Genomic DNA, 20334 nt, shown 5'->3' on the forward strand with positions numbered 1-20334 from the left:
TTTCAAAGCGGTCGGCCGGGTGGGAGGCGGAGAGCAGCTGAGCAGTAGTAGCGAGGCCGTGTGTGTGTGTGTGTGTGACTCGCCTTATCCTGGACGTCCAGAGGGCATTTCTTCTCGTGGAGGAACCTCAGGGTGTCGACGTGTCCGTGTCGGGCTGCGTAATACACGGCGTTGGCTCCGCTCTGACGGGACAACATCACACGTTTTATCCCACAAATGTTTAAAAAAAAAAAAAAAAAAAAAACACACCTCGTGTTTTCACCCGGGACTATTTCAGGGACTAGTCCAGCTGCTGCCATGGCAACGGTTAACAAGGGAGCTGGCAGCAAATGTCGTGTCATTGTGTGTTTAATTTGCATATCCATTAACGTGACGGCTCAGAAACGATCCTCGCTAAACGAGATGAAGACGCCGTTCCTGGAAGTAAAACGTGTTGCGTTTCCTCCAACAGGTTACAATCAATTTATTGGTGACACAAAACGTGTTCGCTACGTTTCTTTGTACAAAATCTGCCTAATTTGAGCTCCTTTCAGATTAGGGGTTCCTGTCTCTTTAAATCCAAATGAACTGCTGGAACTTAGCTTTGGTTGCTAGGTAACGGGCTGGGCTTGGCTGGGGTTGCTAGGTAACGGGTTGGGTCACTAGATGAGGGGCAGCGCCTGCTGATTTGTGACGTTACATTCTGGAGGTTTTTGAAACGGCTCCTTTTCCAGACACCAAAAAAAACACGTCAACTTTCTTACGGATAAGAAAGTTCAGAACTCCACACCTCAAAATATCTAATGAATATTAGAGTAAAAAATAAAAATCTCAAATGTTTATTCTATATTGTGTTGAAACGATTAATCTGATTATTCATGAGTAATTAATTCATTTAGTAGTGATTTATTTTAAACAGGAGAAAACAGACTCAAAAAGTTAAAATGCTGAAAAACAGTCAGAAGTAACTAAGCCAAAACTGTACGAAATATATATACATTTCGCATTTAAGAAATTCTCCATATATTCATCAGTTAATCCTCAAAATAATCAATAGAATAGATAAATGATTGTTAGTTGCAGCCTTAATTGGACATATCACACAAATATGCAACAATTAATTTTGTAAATAAATCTTACAAACATCAACAAGTTTAATTTAAAGCATTTGCAGCTAAGAGTCTCTCCTCGCCGCAGCCGTAATGAATCTAATTGAGTCTAATAAACTCCTCAGCTGGATCAGAATCACGCTGGCGACAACAATCAGGTCTCACCTTGTCGTTAGCCTGGATTTCTGCACCTTTTCTCATCAACACCTCGATGATCTGAATGTTGCCGCAGCCGGCTGCAATCAGCAGCGGAGGAGTCCCATGCTGCGATAAAAAAAAAACAAAATCACGCTTTTAGTTTATCTGGAAATAATGAGCTTATAAAGAGGAAGCAGTTATGAAAAAGAGAAACTTCTGACTGAAAGATTTCTTTCACCTTTAAAACCCCTTTTATGGCTAAAGGGAAAAGAAAGGAAGGAAAGGAGGAAAACAATGAAGGACGGAAGGACTGAAAGAAGGGAAGGAAGGAAGGAAGGAAGGAAGGAAGGAAAGAAGGAAGAATAGAGAGAGAAGGAGGGAAGGACTGAAAGAAGGAGGGAAGGACTGAAAGGAAAAAAGCAGAGGAATAGAGAAAGGAAGGAAGAAGAGAGAAGGAAGGAAGGAAGAATAGAGAGAGAAGGAAGGAAGGAAAGAAGGAGGGAAGGACTGAAAGAAGGAAAAAAGGGGAGGAATAGAGAAAGGAAGGAAGAAGAGAGAAGGAAGGAAGGAAGAATAGAGAGAGAAGGAAGGAAGGAAGGAAGGAAAGAAGGAAGGAAAAAAAGAAGGAAGGAAGGAAGGAAACAATGAAGGAGGGAAGGACTGAAAGAAGGAAGGAAGGAAACAATGAAGGAGGGAAGGACTGAAAAAAGGAAAAAAGCGGAGGAATAGAGAAAGGAAGGAAGGAAGGAAGGAAGGAAGGAAGGAAGGAAGGAAGGAAGGAAGGAAGGAAGGAAGGAAGGAAGGAAGGAAGGAAGGAAGGAAGGAAGGAAGGAAGGAAGGAAGGAAGGAAGGAAGGAAGAACATTCCTACAATATCTTGTAAATCTGCAAAACATCAAAAACTAAGAAATTAATTTGAGATTAATCTAAAAAATAAAAAGGAACATTCTGAGTTTGAAAAGTAAAAAATCCGCTTGAAAAATCTTAAATTTTGAGGAAAATCTTATGAAAATAATAAAAAAGGAACTTTCTGGGTTTCAAAAGTCGAATTTTTTTACTTTTGAAACTCAGAATCTTGTTTTTTTTGAGAACATTTCTGATATTATTTTGGCAGAAATATTTTTTTTTCTCATCTACAATGCCCCTAATAAGCTGTTGTAGAAAAGTGAACTGTAGTTCTGCTTCATGTAATAATAAAATGCTAATAATAAACATCTCCACATGAATAAGCTGCGGGGAACATGAACCTGGGCTGCGTTTGAACTCTTTCGACGCTGAAGTGACGTCTGCAGCTCAGCAGGGCGGTTGGATTATTGACCCTAATAAAATCCTACCCGAGAGCAACGTTGGCATTTCCCTTTGATCAATAACCAAATCTTACACCTGATTGGCCCATTTAACCCTCTGACCTCCTTCAGACACATTCCCGTCCAGCTCACACATTTCCTTTTACGACCTGCAGATTACAGCTAAGTAAACTTTTGATTAGCTCAACGACTTACAAATTCTGCGTCAGAGTTTCTGCACATCCGTCTGTAAAGTCCTCAACTTTTCACTGAACATTTATAAAATAATAAACTTGCAACATATTTATGTGAGGCATTTCTGAACAATCTTACATTTCCTGCTGCAGCAGCCAGCAACAGGAAGAGATTAATTACTTGTGCACCAACTGTAAGAAATATAAAAATAATTCTTCTACGTTTAACAGCATTTAGTTTGTATTATTCAGTGTCATTTTAAAACAATATATATATATATTTATCATGCTATCTTGGTGCTCTTGAGGCCCCCTGGTGGTGTGGAGGGTTATCAACCTCTGACACACGTTGGACTTTATTCAACCTGCGAATATTTTCAGAAATTCTGCGTCTGAAAATGTCGCAGGACAGAATTAGAGCTAGAGGAGAATCACCTTGTTGGGCTGGTTGACGTCGTAGCTGTTCAAAGAGCCGAGCAGATGCTGCAGCCCGGGAACGTTGTCGTCGTTAATGGCGTGGACGATGGCCTTCATCACAAAGGAGTCTTCCTCATCCTGTTCAGAAGGAAAAATAAAAAAAAGACGCTTCTGTCACTCTGTGAATTTTATTCAGCGCGTTTCTGCGTTTCTTTTTATCTGCAGTTTGACAGAGCAGCGGTTTTTACAAAGTTGGGAGAGAAGATTAGAAATAGCATGCAAAAAGTAACTTCAGCCAATCAGACGTCAGGGATTCTACAGAGGCAGCCAATCAGACGTGAGGGTCCCCTTTAGTCCCGCCCACTGAGATTGATGGATGATTTTAACAGTTGAAATTAATTCATCTGTTTTTTTTTTAATGGAATCTACTAATCTAATTTAATTTAGGCTTATTTAATTAATTCTTTATTAAATGAATAATTTCTCTATTATATCCTGTTTTAAAAAATGTAACTATTTAAATAATGTTATTAATTTATTGTAATTTGGAATTCTTCGCTATATTTTCAAGAGAAATTAGAAAATTATCCCACAGTGTGGGGGCTGCAAACTAAGGTATTCAGAGGCAGCAGTAGGTTAGACGGATACCCAAGAAAGTTCAGTGGAAGGAAAAAGTGGGCTAGACAAAAATGCACCAAAAAGAAGGAAAACTGCAGGACAAGAGAACCGGAACCAAAGTTAAACTTAAGAGTTTTGGGAGAGAGATTCACAAGAATCGTAGCAGATTTACGGTATTTTAATGTTTAACAAAGAAAGTTTAGGATTTCTGCTTTGAATAAAAAACAATGAATCACAACCAAACTTTACTGCACCAGCTGACACGACGCCTCTAAACCCCTTCAGTTTTAATGTTTTTATCTTTTTTTTGTTAAATCTCTGTTTATTCAAAGTCACATGCTGTTTTTATTTTAATTATGTAAAGCACTTTGAAATGCCTTGCTGCTGAAATTTCAGGAAATAAAGCCAACGATCCAGAGCAGAGCTTTCACTGCGGCTGCAGTTCAGACTGTAAACTACAGGAGGCGCTGCAGCCACAACAACCAAAATCCACCTGAGACACAAGCAAGTTTCAGTGATGTGGCCTCGCTCCACCGTTAATGATTAAACCTCAAGCAGCTGCAGCATGAAAGGGTTAGTGTGTCGCCAATCGACTCATCCACTTTCCTGCTGGTTCTAAAAAACTGGGAAAAATTAAATAAACCAGGTTTAGATTTCTGAGAAAGATCATGCAATCGGTAGAAAAAGAGCCAGCCAAGATGAAAACGTGGTTTGATTTTAATAAGTCATCGTTAAATAAAGAAAAAAACTAAATTTATGGTATTTTCTGGAAACCGGATCTATAAAAAATGTAAAGTTGCACATGAATGGAGTTGAAATGGACAGAATTGGAGACACTTTTAGGAATTAATCTAAACAAAAATGTGCAAAAATCTATTGGAATATTGTTTAAAATAAAATAATAAATATAAAAGGATTGCATATTGGTTATGAACTATTTCTCTTATTGCTCAGGAATCTGAGGAAATGCAAGTAAAACAACATTTGATACATCAGTTAAATTACAAAAAAAATCCATTACGCTCATCAATAAAGAGGGATATCGTAAACCAACTAATAAACTTTCTATTAAAAGTAATATCTCAAAATTAAAAGACATTTTACATATAAAAATAATGGAAATAATGTACAAAGCCTTGGGGAAACAAGTTTTCCTTCTGGGCTCCGGAAATTATTTAAGCCAAGAATAAACAATTTGTGAGGTTTGTTAATATTTGAACATACTAAACAGAAAAGGCAGGAAAAGTTTAGATGCGTTTCAGTTATTAGCAAGAAACTGGAATTAATTAAAAATCACCTGAAATTATCTCCTTTCTTGGTGAATTTTAAAAGAGCCTTGAAACGTAAAATCATCAAAATTTACACTGTTATGTACATGTAGTGGATGTGTATGTGCATATATATATATATATATATATATAATATAGACAGAAGATTATTTTATTACTGTAGCTGCTGAGTTCATGAACAGCTCATGTCAGCATGAGCCTTGGCTTCAGAATATTCCTTTTTTGGTAAATTATGGGTTTGTAAAGTAGTTTTTTGTTTTCCGTTTGTAATGTTGATAATTTACCAAAATAAAGAGAAACTGAACTAAGAAAGATCTTCATCAAATCCACATCCAGAGATATATTAAATAAATCTCTGGGTTTCCCCTTCAGCCAGCAGGCAGATCGCTGAGGATAACAGAAAGAAACGTCAACGCTGCAGACAGAGGGAGTCTGCAGAGCGGATAAGGATCTGGGATGTAATGTGGCTGAACAGCCCAGCCCGTCCTGAACCGGTTTGGGTTTTTCGTGGAGCTGAGGCCGGGACTCACCAGCGTGTCGTCGCTGCGCGCCACGCTGATGTTGCTCCTGGACAGGAAGGAGCGCGACAGGCGGTTACATAAGGAGATGAGTCGGACGGATTGCTGCAGGAAGAAGAAGAAGAAGAAGAAGAAGAAAAAGGAGCACAAGTTTAGTAAGTTCATGTCGAGTCACATTACGGAGACTCAGCGGTCAGACGAGCAGACATGTAGAGGGATTTTCTGCTCTACTTCTGTCAGCATCCCACTGACCCACACGTGACATGGAAACTCAATGAAGATGCTCCAGTGTTGCAGGACAGTGCAGCCTAAGATCTTAGTCAGAAAATTTAAAAAATACATTTTAAAAGGGCAGCATTATGTTTTACCCGCACGTTTAATAGCACAATCCTCAGTTGGTAAAAAACGCTAGGACTTAAAAGAAAGTTAATGTCTTGAAACTGGGTCTCTGTCTCTTTAAGAAGCTCCTGCTCTTTCTGAAGCTCCGCCTTCTGGAAGTCGTCCCAACATGGCTCCTCTGTTAACCCTTTGATGTTTTTACAGTAGCTCCTATAATGAGGTTTTAACCGTTTCATAAAAGTTTGAAGATGATCAAATCACAGTTTTACAAAAACGTGGAAGCATTTTTAACAACTACAGTCTGCAGGCATTAGGAAGTTTATCAGACTTGCCGGGTTATTTATTCCCCATAAGGCAGATTTAATTAAACTGGATTATCAAGTTTAAGGACTTTTGTAAATATTGGCGTACAGTCATGTTAACAAAATGCCAACAGTGGACGAAGAACTCAGGCAGCAGACAAAAACAACAGGAATGGCATTTAGCGACTGATAATCAATGCATTTTATACAGTCTGGTGGTTTGTTGAGTCAGTTAATGGGAGTCAAAGCCGGCGAGCAAACAGCGGCTTCATCCAGTTACACAGCAGCAGCAGCAGGAAGTGAATCGGTGACAGAATCACTTACTTTCCATTTCCTCCGAGCTGCAAACTTCTTAAACTTCTCCATGTTGACGGCCGACTCCTTCCTGCTCAACGCTTGCTGAGTGTCTTTTGGCTGATTTCACAAACAAAACCAAAGGACCAAAAAAAATAAATAAAAAATAGCTTTCACATGTAAAGTCAAACGCAAAACACTGGCGGACAAGGCAGTGGATGTTTTAAACTGGGATTATCCACGGAGGAGCAGAGTCTAACCTTGATCCAGGGATGCTGCAGGGTGTCCTGAATCGTCATCCTCTTTCTGAAAACAGAAATAAATCGGCCAACATGAGCAGAAAAGCAACATCTTTAACAGGGTTTTGCTGTTTTGTATTCCGCAAGAGAGGAATTTATCCTGCAGATTGATTAAAAACAATAAAACAAGCAGAGACCAGCCGGTACCTGCTGAGGACCGGCCGTCTTCAATTCAAACCAGCGACTGGAATCCAGTTCTTTGAAAATATATAAACGAATCATCCTTTAAATGTTTACAGTGCGGTTTATTTAACCAGACTTCAAGTTTCTCTGTGGGATGTTGACCACTCTTCAAAACAGGAAAAACAAGAGGACATGTCACTCCAATAAGGCAGAGGAGGTGACAAATGGTGCGATGAAAACACATTAGGGCTGAAACGATTAATCGGATTAGTCACGATTAATCAATTACTGGAAAGATCGTCAACTAATTTAGTAATAGATTAATCGTCAACTGGAGGATACCGACTCACAAAAAGGCCTTTTGCTAAAAGAACAACACAACTGGAGCTTTAATACAACCAAAAAATATACATTTTGTATTTAAGATAATAAAATAAAACCTTTTAAATTATGTTCACTGAATTATTTACCAAGTGAAATAATCTGCCTTTGGAACCAGGACAATATTAAGAAATTATTTATTTAAAAACAAGCCTCTGCATCTTGTTTAAAAGCTACACATTTTATTTTAGTCTCATTTCAGCTGTACTAAGATATCTGCACTAGAAACTAGTCTTGGTAATACTTTCTGTTTTTGCAGTGTTCCACCACAAAACCTTGAGGAGCATCAGAAAAAGCTTTAGTCCAGAGTCACTGGGGAAATAATAACCTGATATTATCTCTTAAATATCTTTACTAATCTTCCTTCTTGCCCAGATGATTAACGTCTGATCCTGATTCAATTCAAAACACCGAGTTGAATCCAGTTTGTGAATCTAAGAGCCGCATTAGTTTGTTTCTCCAGTCAGTTAAACAGCTTGCCGTCTTTCCCAAATGTTCATTTTCTTTCTTAACAAATGAAACCACCTCCCCACCTACTGCCCTGATTCTTCCCCTCGCCTCATCAGGCCGAAGGAGAAAAGCAGTGATTTAGGGAAAGAAAAGGGGGTTTTTGATGGCATTTACTGTCTCTAGGTGCAGCTACAGCCATTGAGCCGTTGCTGGAGCAACTCTAACGAGGCCCAAACACAGTCGGAACAATTTCAGGAACCGGCGCCAGAGGACATTTTGCCCAGAAACGAGGAGGCTGCGTTCAGAATATCTGTGAAAATCTGGCCAGAAACACGACGTGTACAAGCTGAGCACGAGGAAGAAATTCACAGTTACTGCGGATCCAGTCCAGGCAAAAGCAGGATGGCTTGGAGAAAACGTTTCATTCTCAATGGGGATCAGGGTTTTTTGGTCCAGACTCGTTGTTCCGACTCCGTTGAGGTTCTGGATGAGAAACGGGTCCAAAGCATCATACTCGTTTTGGTATCATGTCAGCTAACTGACATTTAGAACGGGTCATTTCATGACCCGCCCGCGTCCCGTCAGGTCAGGTCAGCTAGAATCAGACCTGAACCTTCAGAACCACATAAAGACGGTCGCAAAGTCGGCCTTCCATCATCTCCAGGGTCACAGGACTAACGTCTCAGCGAGAGATGGAGGAACTCATCCGTGAGTTCATCTTCAGTCGCACCGATTACTGCAAATAAATCAGCTGATCCAGAACGCTGCTGCTGGCGTTCTGACTAAAACCAGGAAGATGGAGACGCCACCCAGTTCTGCACGTTGTTCAACCATCAAATTGGTGCAAAGTGCTGTTCTACCCATTCAGCTGGCTGCTTTTTTGCACACCGTTTCTAAAAATGTAGATTTTCTAAGTTTTTCAGAGACAGAATAAGCCACTGCTATCAAAAACAACATTATTTTACGCCTTTTTGTACATGTTTACCCCATGATGTTAGCATATTTGTACTGGAAATAAAGAGGGAGGAAGGCTGTGCATACTTTGGATCTTTGATAAGAAGCCTCTTTATGAAGTCTTTGGCCAGAGCGCTGGTGCTGCTGAAGAACTCTTCATCAAACGTGTAATCGACGGCTGAAACGTTGGCCAGAGTCTCCTGCTTGCTGTCGCCCAGGAAGGGAGAAGCGCCACTCAGCCTGCATGGAGGAAATAAACCAAGTCAGACTCAAAATGCTCTCAGAAACGCATCTCTTTACAACGTGCAGCCTTATCTGCTTTAACAGGAACACGTTTCTTTTTCCTTCTAGAGCCGAGCGGATTTAATAATCAAAGAGCAGCGGATCAGAGGAACTTCATCCAAACACTTATTCATCTAATCACTGTTCATCTGCTGATAAGATTTGCTCTGTCAAGCTGAGATTAAGGCCTTTGATGGGGGAACGGTATTAGCGAGCTGAGTAGCAGCTAATGGTGACTCATAAATCCCGCTTTGCTGTGAGACTCAAACTATTTAGTGTGCGCTTCGCTGCAGGAGAGCCAGCTGGAGCGCTCCCAGTTTGGGTGGAGCGCAGGAATGTTAATGCACCTTCACTCCCGATCTGCTGAATTCACACATAAAGCAGAAGCAGATGCAGCAAATGAGCGATGTGCACGCAGCCATGAGAGGGAAGCATGTCAGGAGCAACCGAAGAAGCCTTCAGGGGTTCCTCACATGTAAGCTGGGAGGAAACATGGAGGTCAACCTGAGTGGGAACGTTACAAAATCATCATTCAAGTTCTACTGATTATTCTGACGATTAGCTGGATAAAAGAAATGTAAACATTCTGCATATTTATTATTTAACCACGTAAGTTTATTTTATACATCAGAGTTGAAACGATTAATCGTGTAATGAATCAATTATTCAAATAATCGGCAACTAATTTAGTAATCATTAAATGGAGGAAACAAACAGTAGTTAAGACAAAACTGTACAAAAATACATTCATTTTGCATTTAAAGCTGCAGTATGTCACCTTTATAGAAAATACATTTTCCTGCATATTTTGCTGTCACCATGTCGTGACGATACGCTGAGGCGGAAAATCGAGCTCCAACTTTACAATGTTGGCGATGCAATAAATAAAATACAAATGTTCAGCTCCTTTTTTAAATAAAGAAAACACCTTATTGCCTAAAACCAGGACAGCATTTTTTTTAGTGTATGTTTGATCATTGGTCGCTAAAAAATACTGCGAACATCAAAATGTGAAAATCTCAGCTCCTCCTGCTCGACTCGCCCTAGAGCGTAGGGCTGATCTGTTGATTATTTTCTGGATTAACCAATATTGATCAGGTGAATTAGGACAGAATTTGAACAAAGTGAAGCTAAAACTGCCACTTGAATTCTGGTTTAAATTTTATTTTAAATGCACAACCTATATACTTTTTGTACAACTTTAGCTTAATTCTTGAAAACACAATTTTTGATTGTATATACTCAATGATTAATTGATTACTAAATTAGTTAACTGACTAATCAATTAATCAGACTAATTAGATCAATCTGATTAATCGCTTCAGCCCTACATTCAAGATCTTCACAATGGACTCGAAATCTGAATTTCTAGCCAAAGTTTTGTCCAAATTCATATTTTTTAGTCATATTTAGAAACATAAATCAGTTTCAACACCACAGAAAGTGGAAACCTGATTCCCTAAAAGAACTGAATTTATTCCTGGTAGCTTCAGCTGAAGCCTATTCAGCCTCTGAAATCCTGTGAATCTGTTTCTGCCATCAGAACAGACACTGAGCAATCTATTTTCTGCTCTGGCTCTCAGAGCTGTGACAGTTGTGTGGGCTGACAGCATGAATGCAGATCATGCATGCAAGCAGCAAGTACATGAGCATGCAATTATTAGTATGTTGTTATGCGAGGAAATCACTTCCAACAGCGATATTCAAGAGCAGCTATCGGATATAACATTTAGCTGTAACGGGCTGCTTTTATAGAGCTGAAGTGTATTTAAAATCCATGTGTGGGCACATTCGCCTTTGTGTTTCGACTTAGCAACATATTTTTGTGTGTACATTATTTGCATATGTCAGTCTGAATTGTAGTGTAGCCATAAAGTGAGGAAGATGGCGTCACGTTGCGCCCACAGCGGGTGATCTGCTGGATGCTGGGGGCAGGACCTTATCCTCTGCTGCTGAATTAAACTGTGCTGACAGGCCTCTGCAGCCGAAAACCGGCCCTGCAGCGACGAAAGCTGCTGGTTCTACAGGTCAGGGTCGGTTGTTTCTAAACTTATCAGCAAATATTTCTGATAAAATGGATAAAATTTTAGCTGGCTTAGAGTCACAGAGAGGCAAAGGTAACGGAAACCCGGGCGCCCAACTCCAAAAGTGAATTCTGGGTCTGATTTGAGATTTTTTTCCCTCTGGGATTAGTGTCTGGAAATCTTCTAAAGTTAAAAACGAACAAAGTTTTCCTAACAGATATCAAGAGGAGGCCACCACTAACTCAAAAGTTAAACTACGCCAACACCAAACCCTAAAAATAGGTTGACACCAAACCCTAAAACTACGCTAACTATGCTAACACCAAACCCTAAAACTATGCTAACACCAAACCCTAAAACTATGCTAACACCAAACCCTAAAACTACGCTAATATCAAACCCTAAAACTATGCTAACACCAAACCCTAAAACTATGCTAACACCAAACCCTAAAACTATGCTAACACCAAACCCTAAAACTATGCTAACTATGCTAACACCAAACCCTAAAATTACGCTAACTATGCTAACACCAAACCCTAAAACTATGCTACCAATGCTAACACCAAACCCTAAAACTATGCTACCAATGCTAACACCAAACCCTAAAACTATCCTAACTATGCTAACACCAAACCCTAAAACTATGCTAACTATGCTAACACCAAACCCTAAAACTACGTCAACACCAAACCCTAATCATAAACATGAGTTCAGATAATGCTAAAGCTAAAGGGCTAAACCAACATGGCATTTAGCTAATGTTAAAGCGCCAACTTCAATTCAAAGACTGCAATTCTCAAGCACAATTTAATTTTTACGTTATAACTTACATAATCTTCTTAGATGCTGTATTCATGTTTATGTCTTATTGGCTTTAGAATTTATCTAGAAAATGACATGAGGGCTAGCTAAGTGCGCTAAACATTTTCAAAGTTAGCTGAAGCGCTAAATAAAAACAAATTATCTCCCCTGTTATCAGAAATGTGCTTAATGCTCCAGTTGTCTAAAGCTCCAACAACAAAAACATTGAAAAATATGTTTTTCTAAATGAAAACTAAAATGGACAAAATAGCTTTTTGTTGGAGTCGTTTATAAATCGACATACAAAACAACGAAAAATATTCCGGTTACTTACAGGATGTAGGTTATAACCCCGATACTCCTGAAAAGACAGAAATAATGACTTAAGCATGAGACATTTTTAACGTGAGCATCATGTAAAGAAGTAAATTGCCTTGCATGAGCTTTTCACCTGAAGCTCAAACATCACATCACATCCTGCTCATTCCTAGACCAGCTGCTCGTTTACTCACCACATGTCCGCCTCCAGGCCCAAAGGTTCATAGTTCACTACTTCTGGAGCTGCGAAGCCAAACAGAAGGTTCTTAATATTCAGGCCAAACTGAAAATCACACGTTCACTTTCCACTGATTACCCAGATTCAGGCCTTTTGCTGCACATTCTCAGCTGGTTTTCAATCAATCATTTCTTTATATGTGTAAGAAAACTCGGCGGCTCTTCAGCCTGAACCTGTGAGGTGTGAAAATGTGGCTTTTTCTTCTCTATCACACTTTCTCAGATGTGTGAAAAATTACAGATTTACTACGCTTCTCCTCAGACACAAAGGAGTTACTGAGGAAGAAATTAGATTTGAAGGATAACATCTAGTACATACTGCTCATCATTTAGGCTTCCTTTTACATCAGGCAGAGAAATGCAAACTAAATCAGATATTATTTTTGCCCAGATGTGACTCAGTTTCAATCTTTTCAAGACCTGCTGTGTGAATGTAAACTTAGATAAAATAATATCTGAATGTGTTTTTACTCCTCTTTCGAATCTGTTGCATATTTTATAAACTGACACAACAAACACAAAACAAGTAGCCTGTAAAGTCATCATTCATATTTGTAAAGTAACCAAACTGATAGAATAATCATGACTTAAAGATGTTCGTTATATCCTGATATGACTTTGATGCAAATGATTCCTTCTTGAGTGGAGCGTTGCAGCCTCCCCATCTTGCAGTAATTGACTTCATGTTGATTTTACACAGCCAGCATGCAGATGCGGCTTCAGCTCTTCATCTCTGCTGATAAAAACTCACAGGCTGCCTGGTGCTGGAAGAGGCCAGTCAGAGGCTGGAGCCGTTGGCAGTCGGCCTATTTAAAGGCCAGATGGCGCTGCGTGCGTCTGCGGTTTGCATGCGAGACATTCCTGGTAATCTCCCGTCTATTATCAGATGTTTGGTGCAGTTAGCACCTGCTCCTGTTAAACCCCAGGGAGGGAACCAGGAACACCGCGTGTGCAGTGATGCGCGCGGATAACAAACATGTTTACAGATTTCAGACTCACCTACAAACTCTGGAGTCCCAAAGATGTTCTTGAAATCATTCCCAAAGTCGATCTTGTGCGCCAGTCCGAAGTCGATGAGCTTGATGCGCGGGTGAGGCACTGAGCGGCTCAGCAGCATGATGTTCTCCGGCTGCAGCGAAACGACAAGGAGTTAGAGCAGAACATCCGACTGGGACCAGTTACAACTGGGACCAGTTAGAACCGGGCAGGAAAGAGTCCCATCAGGATGGAAATGTTATGCAAAGGATCCTGTCTAGGAAGGCAGAGGTGGATTTTATACAAACCCAAACAACAGGCTGTCACGGTAATCACTTAAACATGTATGAGGTTAGTTAACGGGTAGAAACAGGAAGTTTGATCAAATTAACTCTAGTTTGACTTTATTGCTTCGTTTCTGCTCAGCAAACAAACATTGGATTATAACGACATCCAGAATATCAGCTGGTCCAGGATTACACATGTTCAGTCAACTGATAGGAGTCAGTTTAATAAGGGCCTGAGTCAGGTCTGCAGGACAGCGGCCCTGTAGTGGGCTCTGTCCCAGCTCAACCGGCGAGTTCCGGGCTCAACCGGCGAGTTCCGGGCTCAACCAGTGAGTTCCGGGCTCAACCAGTGAGTTCCGGGCTCAACCGGCGAGCTCCCGGCTCAACCGGCGAGTTCCGGGCTCAACCAGTGAGTTCCCGGCTCAACCGGCGAGTTCCGGGCTCAACCAGTGAGTTCCCGGCTCAACCGGCCAGTTCCGGGCTCAACCAGTGAGTTCCCGGCTCAACCGGCCAGTTCCGGGCTCAACCAGCAAGTTCCCGGCTCAACCAGCGAGTTCCCGGCTCAACCGGCCAGTTCCCGGCTCAACCGGCCAGTTCCGGACTCAACCAGCGAGTTCCCGGCTCAACCAGTGAGTTCCCGGCTCAACCAGCCAGTTCCCAGCTAGAGGCAGCATTACCAGTTACTGGTTCTGCCAAACTGCAGGTGCCAATAAAATCTCTGTATCAAAGAGTTTCATCCGTCTGCAGGACGGATCAACGGGAACCGAACTTTCCTCCAAACACAACGAAGAGGAAACTGATCAGTAATCAGCTCCAACACTTTACCAATCAATCAATCACAAGAAGAGTTCACAGGAAACAGAGGCCAGGTTTTTCATGCCTTCTGTGCTGCGGTGAACTTTGACCTTTCACAGTTTCTCTCCCCTCATCAACAGAAAACAACCGATGAGCCACGATGCTAACAACATTAGCAACAGAGCAGAAAAATAAAATAAAAGGTGGGGACTCGCGTAAAGAAGCTGAGTTTATGCTAAAGAGTCAGTAGGTCGTTCAGATTCCCGGCTCCGAGATTTCAAGTTGTTTTTCATCCAAATGAAGCTGAAAACATTAAAGGATCCCAGCCTGCTGTACCTTCAGGTCGAAGTGAGCGACCTGCTTGGAGTGCAGGTAGAGGACTCCGTCCAGGATCTGCTTCAGGAACTGAGTGGCCTCCTCTTCGCTCAGAGACTCCTTCTCTGCCAGGAAGTCAAAGAGCTCGCCGCCAGCAACGCTAAAAAGGAAAAGAGGAGAGCGATGAGGGGAAAGGATCCGACAGAGGAGGCTACAAATCCCCGAGATCCAATCAACCTGAACCGCAGAGGGAACCAGCCGAGTTCAGCTCACTTTGAACTTTTAGCAGATTGAAGAAGATCCTCGATGAAAACTGTGATTTAAACCTGGAACCTTAAACACATGCCTTCTAAAAATGATGACTGGGAAAAAAAATAGCAATAACTTGGATTTAAAATCGGATTTTCTAACAGATTTCTAATTATTTAATCCACAGATCTCAAATGTTTTTATCTGACTATTAAAGAAAAATACAAACGTATAATAAAATTATGAATTTATAAAAGATACTTAAAGGAAAAATGTATGGCTGGATGAACAAACGGATGGATAAACGAAAGGATGGATGAAGGATGGATGTCTTGGACCACAGAGTGGAAAATAAAAGGTTCTTTATTTGAACCCAAATCTGAATAATTAAAATCCAGATTTCTGCATTTGAAGGCCAGTGAACGTCCAAAATAGTTTTCATCATCATGAACTTTTAATATTTAATCCTGAAAACCTGATTTTATTACAAAAGCAGATCCAAATGAAAAAGCTTCACTAATAGACGACCGATCAGCTTCTGCACACCCATAATCAGATAATCAATTCTCCTTCACACAGAGGCTCGGCTAATAAACGCAAAGCGGTGCAACATAATTACTGATGTTCATGATAAACGCAGCGATGGGAGGATGAGGAACGGGAAGTGATGAAGGCACGAGGACAAACCTGCAGCGTGACGAAGGAAGCAGAAGTGAGAGCGGATTTAAATTTAAATATTTTCACACTTACATGCTTTTGACACCAGATGTCAGGAAATACACACAGAAGTCGCAGTGAAATTAACAGTAATTCTGATTATATAAGAATAATTCTAACATTTTTAAGATGTTTCAGAACATAAAGAACCAACAAACAAACATTTCCCTCAGTCGTTTGGAGACCACGCCCCAACAGATGAGGCCTGATGCGTGAATCTTCTCTCTACATTTACCCATTTCATGTTTTAGAAAACCTCAGAGTTTTAGATAATATTCATCGCTGCTCAGTTTTAGGATGTCTGCCATCTTCATGTAGGAGATAAATCCTGCTGCTGAACATTAAAGAGGCAAAAGGGGCAGGATCATGTTAAATCAACTATTTTTAGCTTCACATCTTGTTGTGATGTTGTTTCCTCTTCAAAAACGGACCTGCCTTGATCTTCTCATGCCTGTTTGAGAAGCAGTTTAATCTCTATACCAACCACTCAGCTGTGCTAAACGCCTTGGTGGACCTAGCTCCGCCTTCGAGACGTAGCTCCTCCCCCATTCTGCTCCTTCAGACTAACCAGAAGTAATTAGCAAACGGTGGATCCTTCATCCATCCATTTTCTTACACCCTTGTCCCTCACTGGGGTCGGGAGGGTTGCTGGTTCCTCTCCAGCTAACGTACCGGGTGAGAGGCGGGGTCACCTGGACAGGTCGCCAGTCTGTCGCAGGGCAACACAGAGACACACAACCATGCACACACACACACACACTCACACCTAGGGGCAATTTAGACAGACCAATTAACCTGACAGTCATGTTTTTGGACTGTGGGAGGAAACCGGAGTACCTGGAGAAAACCCACCATGCACAGGGAGAACATGGAGACTCCATGCAGAAAGACCGGGGCCGGGAATCGAACCCAGAACCTTCTTGCTGCAAGGCAACAGCTCTACCAACTGCGCCACTGTGCAGCCCTCTGGTGGATCCTCTGAGCTCATAATAGGAGCTACTTCTCAGTGCAATGCTGGTAAAAATGTCGTAAGAAGGTTAATAGAGGAGCCATGTTGCGAAGGCGGAGATTTTAGAAAGAGCAGGAGCTTCTTAAAGAGACAGAGGCCAAATTTCCAGGCGTTAAAAATAACTGAAGGTAACATCGTTAATTAACTGTTGTACAAAATGGCGCCATGTACCTGGAAAACACATAATATTAATCCATCATGAGGATTCCCCTCCAGCTTCCTTGGGTTTTAGCAGAAACTGAACCTGTATCAGCCGTGGACATAATGAAAGCTCCTCTTAACGATGGGCAGATTCTGAAATCGCCTAAAATACTTTGGTATTTCACCTGAAAAAGTACGCCATGAAAAAAAAAATCATATTCGAGTCGAATTTACCTTAGAAGTAGCTGAAGTTTTACAAACTATATGCCTTTTTAATGATACAGTTAAAGTCTCCTGTAAAACCAAAACCACTGAACCACAGGTGAAGCAGGAGAGCCAATCATGGCTCAAAGCCAACAGATCTGCAGCGACGTGGGACGACATCAACTGAAAATGGACCAGAACATCTGAGGAATGTTTCTGAAGCCACAAACGCTTCAGCTGTGAAGGCCAAAGAGGAGCCAAGCCAGGCTGCTTGGGTGGGAGAGTTCAGTCTTGATAACTGGGAGAAGATCTACATGTGTTGCATGTGGACACAAAAAAACAACAACACACAAATCAACTTCTGTCCTCATTTCCATCTCCAATCCTGCACGACCTCACACTCCAGTTCTTCAGAGTCCACTTCTCGTCACATGCAAGATTCTTTTACCAGCATCCCATGAAAACATACCAGCACAAACAAACGACTGACACCGCTATGAGAAACATCTCTGAAATGCGAACAGCTCACAGAAAGCCATCCCAGGAATGCATGGAAATCAGAAACGCTCGGTTATCGGACCGAGTCGCCGCCGCCGTCAGAGAGCCAAGAAGAGTTTAGGAAATTAAAAAATTTAGATAAACCGCTAAACGCCCGTCGCAAGGGAGAGCGCTGTGGCAACGGAGAGCAAATGATGATGCAAAAAAATAAAAATAAAAAGGAAGAAAGAGAGAAAAACAGAATGACAGAAAGAAAAGAAGAATTTCAATTAATTAGACACATTTTGAATGAATTAATTACTTTTTTTCTTTCTCTACATACAGAAGTCTTAAGTCTGAATCACTGCACTGTGTTTCTGGTACGCCCATAAATCAATTATTAACGATCTGATTGGACGCTGGAGAAGACTCCTGCTGAGGTCGAGTTGTGCTAAAAGAAGCTAGGCGCTAATGCTAATGTCACTGCCCACATTTCTAAAGCTGTTCCTGAAACAGCTGAATGGATAAAACAACATTTTGCTCCAAAGTGACGGTTGGATGACCTAAATTACAGATTAAAAGCAATAATATATTTGCTGTTCAGCACATATGTCTATTTATTCAGTAATGTAGCAACAGGGGCTTTTAAAAGGGATGTTTCTTAATTAAAATGCGAAATTACAGACCTTACAATTCAATTTTAATTGAGTCCAGCCACTACTAATAATAAGAAAGGGTTTTGAAAACGAGGGTCAATTGTAACCATCACAGCAAAAAGTGTTAAAACAAACATTTTCTTAAAATCTGAGCTGCTAATCTGCAGGAATTTCAGCCTTCCCATTATTTAAAACGTTTGGTCTCAGTCTGTTTAATTCAAAACAAACATTTTAAAATGGCGCACTTGTGCCGGATGATTGCCCCAACAATGGAGCGGGCAGAAAGTAATCCCGTCGCATGTTTTACAGCTGCGCTGCTGGTTCGGGCTGCTGCTCGCAGGTGACTCAGCCACTCAAGCGCACTGCGCTCTGCCTGTCGGAACGACCTTTTCCAAAGAAGTGTGTCAGCTGAATACCTGCGGAGCAAACATAACTGATCCTACAGCGTTTGAAGTGGCATGTGGGCTGGTTGAACTGGTCCAACTGGTGTTTGGAACAAAGAGGCCTCGTGCCGCACAGCACTTCTACAAGATCCCAGCTAAAGTCAGTATTTTACTCATAAATCCCTCCAACAGCGGCCGTTATGATTCCTGATCAGCCATTGTGTTGTTTAGATGTGGGGAAAAGCCTTCATGAAACGGGATGTTTTCCTGTCATTGTGTTGTTTTACACCTTAAGCCAAGTAAATAAGTGACAGGAAGTTCCTACTCAGACAGTAAAAGCTGATCTTGGAGGAGATAAATACGCCTGGCGTCTCCAGGACTGACCAAACAGGTAGAGGAGTCTGCTGCTTCACAGAGCATCAGCCAGAGATCGTCAGCCAATTAAAAAGGACCTACATGTTACTGAAATTTAAAAAACTCCCTGTGCTGAGAGCAGAACTGGAGTCTGAACTTAAATCTGCTGAGCTTTTCTGCTACGATGAGCAAAAACAGAACTTCACTCAAACCATTTCGTCTTGGAAAGTGAATTTGTACGAGTCAAAATTGAAACGGTCAGGAAAAATAATGCTGCCTTAGCAATAGTGCTAATAGCGCCATCTGCTCCAACAAAGCTGACAATTATTGTAGTTGTTGATCAATCAATTATTCTCACAATTAATCAATTAATGAATAAAAAGTTGGCACATTGAAAGATTATTCAAATCCTTGTTTAAATCACATAATGAACATCTTATTGCCTAAAATGCATTTCTATAGTGAACTTTGCCATTTGTAGTAAAGGATAAACATGTGAAAAATTCTACAAAAATCATTTCTGCTGTTTTGCTCCGTTTATGTCGGCCTTTGTTGAGCCCGTCTGCTCCAGATTAATTGCTAAATTAGTTGATTATTTAAATTGATGAGGAGGAGCTACTCACAGTTCCAGGATGAGGATGACCTCGGCTTTGCTCTCAAACACTTCATGCAGGGTGATGACGTTCGGGTGCTGGATCTCCTTCAGGATGTTCACCTCTCGCTCGATGTCCTCCTTCGCCACGCCGCGCCGACCCGACTTGTTGCGCCGCTTCTTGATGAATTTGGCGGCGTACTCCGCGCCCGTTTTCCTGTGCCGACATCGTCGGACCACGGCGAACTGACCGCTGTCGACGAGAAACGAGGATGTTAAACCTGATGCTGAAAACTCAACTATAAAAGAACTTTATTTTATTTAGCAGGAGAAAAATAAAAAACACCAAACAAAGAAAAGAAAGCAACGCGGTAAAATTATAATCTGATGGTTTTTAATCAGGATGGGGTGAATCATATAGTCTAGATCAGTGGTTCTTAACCTGGGTTTGATCGAACCCCAGCGGTTCGATGAGTCGGTCTCAGGGGTTCGGCGGAGCCTCTGCCGACCGCGGAGCTAAAGACACACTTGTGTAAAGTCGTGATGACGCCCCGCTTTGTCATCACTTGCTGCTGAGGATCACGTTACATTGCTTAGCCAATCAGAGGATCACGTTACATTGCTTAGCCAATCAGAGGATCACGTTACATTGCTGAGCCAATCAGAGGATCACGTTACATTGCTGAGCCAATCAGAGGATCACGTTACATTGCTGAGCCAATCAGAGGATCATGTTACATTGCTTAGCCAATCAGAGGATCACGTTACATTGCTGAGCCAATCAGAGCTGCGGAGGAGCCCTGATTGAAGGAGCTCCACTCTCAGC

General features: G+C 41.3%; 1 protein-coding gene across 3 annotated transcripts in view; it reads right to left on the bottom strand.

The window, feature by feature from the left end:
• The window catches only part of dapk1 (death-associated protein kinase 1), a 72642-nt gene that overhangs the window by 20303 nt on the left and 32005 nt on the right, over window positions 1–20334 (bottom strand). For all 3 annotated transcript variants that reach the window (XM_008419394.3, XM_081610957.1, XM_008419395.3), the window contains exons 3-14: window positions 19540–19761; window positions 14748–14886; window positions 13354–13483; window positions 12312–12360; window positions 12134–12160; window positions 8777–8929; window positions 6743–6788; window positions 6513–6602; window positions 5560–5652; window positions 3141–3260; window positions 1254–1352; window positions 84–182 (exon numbers count right to left, since the gene is read on the bottom strand). In XM_008419394.3, coding sequence (XP_008417616.2) covers window positions 84–182; window positions 1254–1352; window positions 3141–3260; window positions 5560–5652; window positions 6513–6602; window positions 6743–6788; window positions 8777–8929; window positions 12134–12160; window positions 12312–12360; window positions 13354–13483; window positions 14748–14886; window positions 19540–19761 — 1267 coding nt within the window. The remainder of the gene's footprint in view (window positions 1–83; window positions 183–1253; window positions 1353–3140; window positions 3261–5559; window positions 5653–6512; window positions 6603–6742; window positions 6789–8776; window positions 8930–12133; window positions 12161–12311; window positions 12361–13353; window positions 13484–14747; window positions 14887–19539; window positions 19762–20334) is intronic.

Source organism: Poecilia reticulata, chromosome 9, assembly GCF_904066995.2.
Source record: "Poecilia reticulata chromosome 9, P_reticulata-male-v2, whole genome shotgun sequence".
In the NCBI taxonomy this organism is placed as follows: Eukaryota; Metazoa; Chordata; class Actinopteri; order Cyprinodontiformes; family Poeciliidae; genus Poecilia; species Poecilia reticulata.